The 10,168-nt window shown below is 41.0% G+C and overlaps 1 protein-coding gene across 2 annotated transcripts; it reads left to right on the top strand.

Moving 5' to 3' along the window:
• The first annotated feature begins 385 nt into the window (after nucleotides 1-385).
• Nucleotides 386-9,494, top strand: kbtbd8 (kelch repeat and BTB (POZ) domain containing 8). 2 transcript variants are annotated; one of them, XM_020930997.2, is made up of 5 exons: nucleotides 386-429; nucleotides 1,391-1,598; nucleotides 3,118-3,424; nucleotides 4,011-4,830; nucleotides 6,663-9,494. In XM_020930997.2, the coding sequence occupies exons 1-5, from the start codon at nucleotides 414-416 to the stop codon at nucleotides 7,124-7,126; spliced, it is 1,815 nt and encodes a 604-aa protein (XP_020786656.1). In that variant the 5' UTR covers nucleotides 386-413; the 3' UTR covers nucleotides 7,127-9,494. The 2 variants fall into 2 exon arrangements, with proteins under 2 accessions (XP_020786656.1, XP_055016658.1); XM_055160683.1 differs by lacking the exon at nucleotides 386-429 and having other exon boundaries at nucleotides 1,473-1,612.
• The last annotated feature ends 674 nt before the right edge of the window (nucleotides 9,495-10,168 follow it).

Genomic DNA, 10,168 nt, shown 5'->3' on the forward strand with positions numbered 1-10,168 from the left:
TTTCTGTTGAATCCAGCAAAACAGATAATCCATCACCTCTCTGAAAGAATGGGGTGTATAAGAAGGGATCTGACTGTTTTGGCCTCATCCCCAACTCATGACAACTGTCCAGAAGTGCTCCAGTAACTAGTCTAGTGCAGAAGGCAGAAAAAAACATCCCTTAGCTGTGATTAGATGTAGGCAGTGACTAACCATAGATCCATACTTGGGACTTCTTAGAGTTGCATTCATTTTAGCCATGTTACCAAGTATTAATTTACTTTCATGTCCATAGCTTTCCTCTGCTCTTCAGATGCACGAATCTGATTGGTTATTATTTGTGAGCGGCTCAGCTGATTGGCTGTTCCTTGTTTCCGGGGGCTCCAGCGCTTTCACTGACGTTTCTCGGTCTGCCCCAAGACAGACTGGAGAGAATGGCTGCCAGTGGAGGTTAGCTAAAATCATTGTTTTCTACGCCGGGTTGACTTAAAATGTGTATTTATATTGTAGTTTTTCGTTGCTATTGTGATGTTGTGTGTGCCACGGGGAAAATCGCGACACGTTTCTTTCTTTTAAGGTCGAATCGAGCTCTAAACGACTTCTAAAATTGTTGGTAATCGTTAGCCATTTGAGCTGCTAGTGTTAGCTCTTTGGCTAACTTTACACCGGTTAGCCGTAGCCTCTAATGCACAGCTGATTGAGTAAACATCTCTGTCATAGACGGTGCGACGATATCATAGGCTTGACATTAGGTTGTAGTCACTTATCTCACTATTTTAGTCTGTGATCTAAGTTGTGTATCTGCGTAATGTGATCTCCAGTGCATAAAAGTATTTTAAAGTCGTATTACATGGTGGATAAGATCTTTTGCTAGCATTAGCTCGCTGCCTAGCTCTTGGCTAAAAGTTGAGCACTAAAGCTGCTCGTTTAAAATCAACACCCGCTCTATTTCTTCGACCGTAAATGCCAGACAATTGATGAGCTCTTGTGCGGACTATTCGTGCTGTCACGACGTCGTGTTTTCTTCAAAATGAGAGGTTCATTTTGACTTGGAAAACCGAGCTGGAACAATCAGTATTAGCAGGCTAGCAGCTACCACCTGGCGAGACAGTATTTTGTTCTTATCACTTGTTGTGTGGAGTCGTGTCAGACCCTGAGCTTTGGGCTCGACTGTGGAGCAATTGTTCATTTATTTATATGAGATGACATGGCACACGTCTTCACAACACATTTTTCAACACAGAGCGTCAGCCTATATTTTGTGCAGGTTTAGTAAATTTCACGTTTATACAAGTAAATACTTAGGGTCTGGCATTTTGCGGCGTTGTCTGGTATGATGTCAGATGACATTATTTTCACCTCATTAAACGTCAATCGATGCCCAATTCTGTTTTGTTTTTTTTTTTCCCAGAGGTAGGGAAGCTGTTACAAGTACAGAATGGGACACCACCAAGCACCAACTACAATGGGGTAGATGCTGTCCATGCCTGTAACATCCTTCAGCAGCTCAAAGCCTTGTATGATGAAGCACAGCTCACAGACATTGTAGTGGAAGTGGACCATGGCAAGACCTTTTCATGTCATCGAAATGTGCTTGCAGCAATCAGTCCATACTTTAGGTACAGTATCGAATGTATGTTGTCTTTTTAATATTTGCAAATGATTGTCACTTATTACCCTTTCAAAAATCTTTTCTTAACAATGGATGGTAAGGTTAATAGGTTAAGATCACTGTGATTATTCAGGTTACAATATAATCGTAATACCATCCACCCATTGCGGGGGCAGCAGCAAAGGTAAACATAAATATAAAGTGCTTACTGTTTATGTCACGTTGACTTTTTGTTTCATTTCATGAAGCTAGTCACACATTGGAGGAATGGTGATTAGAAGTATTACACTGTTTGGTCATGATGTCAATAATTGTGAACAATCGTTAAATCGTTAAATGCTTCTTCTCGCAATAAGTGTAACATTAATATTTTATATGACTTTACCAACTATACTTGCAAAATGTGAATGGAATGTTGATTTTAATAAAGCAATAGAAGTATATTTTAGAATGTGATCATATCATACTCTCAGATGGGGGAAGAGAGTTTTTCCTATTGATGACATTGTACTTTGCCATGAAATATCCTTGAGGGAAATTACAAATATTGAACTTGACCATTTTTACTGGTGACCAGAGCCAGGAACTCACTGTATTACAACAGAAATCTGCATTTTAACAGTATTTGTCTTAGCTTCCCTCGTCTTAATTAAATATTATTGGCCTATAGAATATTGTGGTGTCATCTGAATCCCAGCAATACCTAATATTGGTTCCATTTGACTCTTGCTATATCCCTTGGCATTTTATAATCATTCATCATAAATCAGTAATGCCCTTCAGAAAATTTCAGGTAATTAGGGCCTTTATACAACATAAATATGCATAGACTGTACAAATGACTTCAGTGAAAGTAAAAATGCGACTTTTTCTCCCAAATATAGTCCTGGGATTGGCATAAAGAGCAGTAATGAAGCAAATGACCAGGTCTTGCAAAATCTTGAAGGGCCCACTATTTTTCTGATCTATGTTATGATTTTCCACATCACAAACATAACTGGATTTGTTTTTGTTACATTAACACTCTGCATATTTAGGCTGAGGTCTTCTCTCAAATGGAAAACACCCCACTTCCACCTTGTGATGTCATGTGGTAATACAGGAAGCGCTTCACTGTGCTTTTAAACTTCATACACCTTCAATAGATTCATTTGGATGAGTTCAGTCCTAAAATAGGTCATCTCTTCTGAACTAAAGGTTAAAGGGTAGCTGTCATGAACTACCGTTTCATGACATCACAAGATGGAACTGAGCATTTTGGGCTTTGGAGATGTAAACAGTCTAATAAAAAAGTGTTACTCAAACATGTGTGAATGAAACAAAAAACACAGCTCCAGGTATGTTTTTGAGGAGGTGACAACATTATAACATGACTTAAATCTCACAAGAGTAAATTTTACATAATATAGGACCTTTTAAAGAAGTGCAGTAAAAACCTTTCAGTGTAATACTCACTTTACATGAACTAAAGACCTATTAAGTGTTTTCAAATTGGCATCGAAATGTCTGCGTTGTGCCATTCTCAGGTCCATGTTCACCAGTGGCCTTACAGAAAGCAGCCAGCGTGAAGTCAGAATTGTTGGAGTGGAATCAGAATCCATGCATTTAGTCCTGGACTACGCCTACACGTCCAGGGTCACTCTGTCAGAGTCCAACGTCCAGGCCCTGTTCACTGCAGCCAGCATATTCCAGATCCCAGCGCTGCAGGACCAGTGTGCCCAGTTCATGATCAGCCGACTGGACCCTCAGAACTGTATAGGGGTCTATATGTTCGCTGATGCATATGGACACCAGGAGCTGCGGGAGCGATCCCAGGACTACATCCGCAAGAAGGTCGGCCAAACATATTGTGCTCATTTTCACAGGACGTTTATTCTCGTCATTGATTTAACTTTCATTTCATTGTTCAAACAAATGCATCTATACAGCTGCATCAGTAGCTGCACCATATTTGTCTTCACAACATGTAAATTTACCCAGCACCTCCTCTTATTCACAATAACTGCATTAATAACCAATGAATTAAATTATAGTATACTTAACTTAGGCTGAATGATGTAGCATATGTGTTATAAACTAGTATTACAATTGTAATAATGGTAATAGGCTAGTTGCCAGAAGAGGAGGTATTACTCTGGTAGAGAGTTGACAGAGTGAGAATTGCGTTTGGTTGGTACTATATATTGAAGTAAATAGACATAGACGTTATCCTAAATCTTAAAATGTAGTATGATTTGGAGTGGAAGTAGTGCAGATTCATAAATGACTGGCAAAAATGACAGGCTGGTCAGATTTGACACCTGGGTTACAGTGAGTTTGAAAATGTATCTAATTGTCATATTTGTCTGACAATAACAATGTAACAATGATTTCTTTTTAAGAATATTATGAAATCTGACTTTTTCTCTTTTGTTTTCAGTTCTTGTGTGTATCCCGAGAGCAGGAGTTCCTCCAGATGACCAAGGAGCAGTTGGTGAGCATTCTGAACAATGATGACCTAAACGTGGAGAAGGAGGAGCATGTGTATGAGAGTATCGTGCGCTGGCTGGAGCACGACTTACCTGGCCGCGAAGCCCACCTGGCAGAAGTCTTTTCACAGTGTATCCGTCTACCACTCCTAGACGAAGCCTTCCTCAATCGAATACCCGCCCCGTTCGCCTGCGCCCTGTCTATCTCCAAGGACCCGGCCGAGACTAAAGCACGTCTCACTGGCACCAACGGCTGCCCTCAGCGCCTGGGGATGACCGCGTCTGAGATGGTCATTTGTTTTGACGCCGCTCACAAACACTCAGGGAAGAAGCAGACGGTGCCTTGCCTGGATACTGCCGCAGGAAGAGTGTTCAAGCTCTGCAAACCACCAAACGACCTGCGAGAGGTAGGCATCCTGGTGTCCCCAGAGAACGACATCTACATTGCCGGGGGCTACAGACCTAGCAACAGTGAAGTGTCCATAGACCACCGAGCAGAGAGTGACTTCTGGCAGTACGAGCATGCGGGCAACAGGTGGCTCCCGCGTGCTCCCCTGCTGAGAGCAAGGATTGGCTGTAGGCTGGTTCACTGCTGCGGGAAGCTTTATGCACTGGGAGGACGCGTGTATGAAGGAGACGGGCGCAATGCGTTAAAGTCAGTGGAGTGCTATGACGCCAGAGACAACTGTTGGACAGCAGTCAGTCCTATGCCTGTAGCCATGGAGTTTCACAGCGCTGTGGAGTACAAGGACCGGATATATGTTCTACAAGGTGAGTGTGGTTAGGGACTCTAATCATAAGAATCTAATGTTAATGCATGCAAACTTGATCTTTTGTGTGAGGTTTGATTGCCAGGTGGAATCAGCCATCAAGCTGGAGGTTGTACTGGAGCAAAATGGGACTTTGAATTTGGTCTACAGTGTTTATGTGAACTGTATAGAAGTATAACTCTACAATTTCATTTTTAGTTTTCCTGAAATTGTACTGTAGTCAATGAAAATATGAAAAAGTTATCTTGAGAGGAGAATTTGCTGGTCCATTAAGAGAGATCTGGCTGCAGACCTCCACCTAGAGGGCCAACCCACAGACCTGCACCAAGATGACCTCACATGACTTGCGTCCATTCACAGATCCCTAAACATAAACAAACAGTGGCCATGCCTAAAAGCCGCCAAAGTCCACTGTTTCCTGACCTCTGTTTTCAATGAAACATTACTAAATCCTACACCAGTTTATTTATGCAGTGCTATTAAAAACAACCAAAGTGCTATACAAAGAGATAAAAAAAAAAAAACATGTGTAATGCAGTGAAAAATATATACAACAATTGCTGAACAGTAAAAGACCTCCAAACTAGTTAAAAGTCAAAGAAAACAAATTAAGAAGTGATTTAAAAACAACAAGAGAGTCAGCTTGTTTAATGTGAATAGGCAGCTCATTCCGTAATTTAGAACCAAAAACAGAACATGCTCTGTCTCCTCTAAGATTCCTCCTGGGCTGAGGAACCATGAGCAGACCCTGGTCACTGATCTGAGGAAGCGCATCAGAGAGTATGGCACCAGCAGGTCAGCAAGGTACTGCGGTGCAAGGCCATTTAGGCATTTAAGACAAAAGTATTTTAAAATCCACTCTGAAACGGACAAGGAGCCAGTGAAGAGCAGATAGGATTGGGGACACGTGGTCTAGTTTCTGTGAACCAGTTAGAAGACTGGGTTATGCCAACATACACAGCATTGCAATAATCCAATCTTGTCTTGACGAAAGTGTGGATCAAAATCTCGAAATGGTGTCTTGAAAGTGATGGCTTTATCTTTGCCAGTTACCTCAAATGAAAAAAGCTAGCCCTTACCACAACACTAATTTGTTTGTCAAGTTTAAAGTCTTGATTAGTTTTCACTCCCAGGTTTATGACAGTGGGTTTGACAAAATGTGCCAACAATCCTAGATGACCTGAAACATCACTACCAGCACAATTTGGACCAACTAACAAAACCTCAGTCTTTTGATCATTAAAATAAAAAATAGAATCAGTCTTAACATCATTAATCCAGTCCAAGAGATGAGTGGCACAATATTCATTCTGACGCTTAAGAACAGTCCTAGGGGAAGCAGGTAGAGTGGAATAAAGGAGTGGCCCAAGGATGGATCCTTGGGCCACTCCTTTTTTCATCCACATGACAGCATGTGGATGAAACACAATCACTAACCCGAACATAAAAAAATAATTTTGTAGGCGACACAGGAGGATATCGTGGTCCACTGTGTCAAAGGATGCAGTCGAATACAACAACAGCAGAACAATGGTGTGACCAGTGTCAGTAGATACAAGAATATAATAATTAATAACCCTTATCAATGCTGACTCAGTACAGTATTTTAAATGAGCCTTATCACATTTATAAGACGGTATCAGTTGTAGCCTTTAGTTCATAGTTCAAAGTGTAATTAAGTCATTTATAAAGTAAACTGAAATGGCGAGGCACATGTGGGTGGAAATGCATCTAGTACAAGTCTGTGGGATAGGGTCCTCTGGGTGTAGGTCTGCAGCCAGAGTCCCTTGGTTACATTTGATGATAAAACTAGTATTATTTCTCCTTCTACAGGTGAATACTTTTTCTATTTCGATCCCCGAAAAGACTATTGGAGCCACCTTCCATCCATGTGCGTCCCTCGAAGCCAGGGCCTGGCTGCCTTGTACAAGAACTGCATCTACTACATCGCTGGCATCTGCCGAAACCACCAGCGTACCTTCACCATGGAGGTCTACGACATTGAGAAGAACACTTGGAGCCGTAAGAGGGATCTGCCTTTTGACCAAGCCACAAGCCCATACATCAAGGCCATGCTGCTCCAAGGCAAGTTGCACCTGTTTGTGCGAGCCACGCAGGTCATGGTGGAGAAGCACGTGTTTCGTACCAGCCGCAAGAACTCCCTTTACCAGTACGACGACGAGGCTGACGCATGGACCAAAGTGTACGAGACGCCCGACCGCCTCTGGGATCTGGGCCGCCATTTTGAGTGTGTGGTGGCCAAACTCTACCCACAGTGTTTGCAGAAAGTGCTTTGATGAAGGGGAGAGTTGGTCAAACCCAGTGGATGTGGCGGAGGGAGTAGTCTGATCGTGCCTGCCCTGTGCCTGGTGTTTCCTTGGGTGTCTACCACAAGGACATTTTTTTTGTTAGGTCTTACGTTGTTCAATGTTTGGTTCTAAGTGATCAAATATGGGGTGCTTTTTAAAAATTGCAGTATTTTTTTTTTTCTGTCCAACAGCACCGACACGATGCTAACAAAACCGTACAATGAATCATAAGTGCAATTATACTATATTTTGCTTAATGTTGAGCCATTCTATTTTTGTTTCAGATGCATATAGCTATAGGACATTTACAAATGATAAGCATGCAAGTGAGCGCCATGAGGGCAAATGAAAAGTTCCCTCTGGAGCTGTGGATGTTACATGTCCAGATCTCTCTATATAAATAACTATATAAAGTCTATATTCATACGGGTAAGGTGACAACCGTAGCTTAGTTCTAGGTTTGGCTCAAAAATGTGTGTGTGCGTTTTTCCCTGTTTAGTCTTTCTGCAACTCATTTGACAGAATTTTAATTTGATGTGTGCTGGACATTTACATTACTGTTTTGATCCTTGTGTAATACTTTTATGACCCTCATCTGTCAGTGTGTCAAACAAAACCCCTCTGTGTTGCTCCAAAGCTACTTTTAAGTTGTTAAACATTTTAGTTGCATGGAGCCTCATGTTTTAGGTTGGCATCCATTTTGTGTCGTGTGAACTTACCTTGTGAAATTGAAAGTGAACACTCACTCTCCACATTGGAGAAATAAGGAGTTAAATTGTGGCAACACTTAGTGGAAAGTTGAGACCAACTAACAGGCTTACCTCAGAAGTCTCCGATATTTGACAAAGAGAAAAGGGACATTTAGGCAAATGTGCTATAGTAAGCTCTATTGAGTTGAATTGCATCTTATTGGCCAAAACAAGCATTAGAATACTTGTTCTGGTAGATCTGGACAAATTATTTTGTGGTAGCAATAACTTAAACTAACAGAACTGTGATTAGGCTATATATTCTTACCTTAGTAAAGTGCATTAATTGTGTGTGAGAATCGCCAACATTCTTACGTTTGGCTGTTGCATGGGTACAGACTTGAAGTGATCCGTAATTCAGCGCAGATCATCTGGGATGCCAATGTGCCTGTGGCTTGTAAGGAGGCATCAGAATCAATAACTGTTTCTCCTGATGAAGTAAAGTCTTAAATCAGCTTTGCACTGAATCACTCTCCACTTCAGTGGTCCTTCACTGCAAACCTTCCCAAGCACCCTCCTCACGCCACAGACTATAGCGCAGTGAGTGAGGGTGACCTGGCCTGTGTCCAATGCATCAACAGTCACCAATCCATCTCTTCATGACATCACACGAGGACACTACTGGTGCTGCTTTTTGATTTGTGACAATCTCTTGTATAGAAGTAATCTCACCACTGAGTGGCGTTCCTTGTCAATGTGACATTGTCAGTGGCGTCAATGTCCTCATGCAAGTACCTGTGTCATCTTTGCACTACATCTTTACATCTTTGTTATCTTAAAGAAGTTTACCCCTCGATAACAGGTTCTCCTATAGCAATCATCTAAGGGATTTTTATGGAAATGCTAACATTTAGTAAAGACTTGTTCAAACTTCTCCAAGAGAAGAACCAATGCTATTTTTAAATTGACCTTTGGCTTGGACAGTGCCCTAACAATAGCCCACATCAAGAAGAAGCAAAGGTTTGAGCTCCATCCACATGTCTATGGACGGCCATTGGAGAACTAGAAAGACAAACTCTCAGGATCTACTGATACACAGTACTGTATTTAAATGTTTTGTTATGTGTAATATACTGTACCATAGTTTTGCTGTACTTGCACAGTTTTCTAAACTCTTCAGTTTCTTTTTATAACTTGAAAAATAGATGTGACTTCTTTGTTGTCTTCAGTGGCTGTTTTCTTTTAGTTATGTTAGTGTTTCTTCCCCTATAAGAATTATTCACAAAAGTTATGCATTTTGATTGTTTTTTTCTCTTCTGTAGAATAGTGGCATTTTATTTAACACAATTTTAAAAAGCATTACACATCACACTTCTTCATATTGTCTTCTCCCCACACCAGTCACATTGTACAACAAGCTAACAGACGACTGTATGTGTTCATTTGTTGTGGTCTTAAGTCTCGAAGCATCGCAGTTCATTTTCTTGCCATCCATTTGCATCATTGATCTAATAGGTGCTGTAGCATTGTGCCAGCAATGCACTACATTTCTTTCCTGCTTTTACTTTGCTTGGTTTGGTTTGTCTGGGTTATGGAATTTAATGGTGGTTGAGCTCAACTGTGAAATTCACATTGCACATAATTTGAAAATAAAATAACTGAAAATATTTGCTGTGTCTCTTCATGCACGTGAGAAAAAAAAAAAACATTTGCACGCACATCTCTTAGTAGCTCTTGGGACTAACGGGACACGTGATGCTTCGTCAATAGTACTTTACATAAAGTCTATGTACTCTGTGGCCCTTTGCCAAAACAGCTCCTACTGGCCCTCCGGAGCCCTTCACACCACACCCGCTGTGAAGTGCCCTTTGGAGGTCCCTTTATCACCGCTCCAACTTCTACCTAAGTTTAATGGAGTCTGATACTCTTAACGCTACATTATGTCGCCACCTTCTCTTGTTTTTCTGTTTGTACTGTGTAAATATTTGTCAAACTCAAACATAAAGTCACCTGAATATTCATATATTCCCATTTACACCAGTGTTTTATGCAGTGCACTTCTTTCAGCATGTGTCCAAATCTTCATGAACAGTTCTGCATTTCATGATGGTATGAATCATTAGTTTTCATACCATATCTTGGAGAGATATGTAATGCGTGTTAAATTAGTGCAGCTTATTTCACATCTTACCAGTGAGTAAAAATGTCTTATGTAGGCTATGTATATCTTGTTTCCACTATGTGTCCACTCCAAAATAAATGCATTTCACCTCAGTGGTAATTAATTTCAAGTACAGACGCTTAAATGACCTTACTGATTTCTAAATTACGACGTGCAGCC

This window comes from Boleophthalmus pectinirostris, unplaced genomic scaffold (assembly GCF_026225935.1).
Source record: "Boleophthalmus pectinirostris isolate CB_2022bp ecotype Guang Dong unplaced genomic scaffold, ASM2622593v1 HiC_scaffold_3, whole genome shotgun sequence".
NCBI lineage: Eukaryota > Metazoa > Chordata > Actinopteri > Gobiiformes > Gobiidae > Boleophthalmus > Boleophthalmus pectinirostris.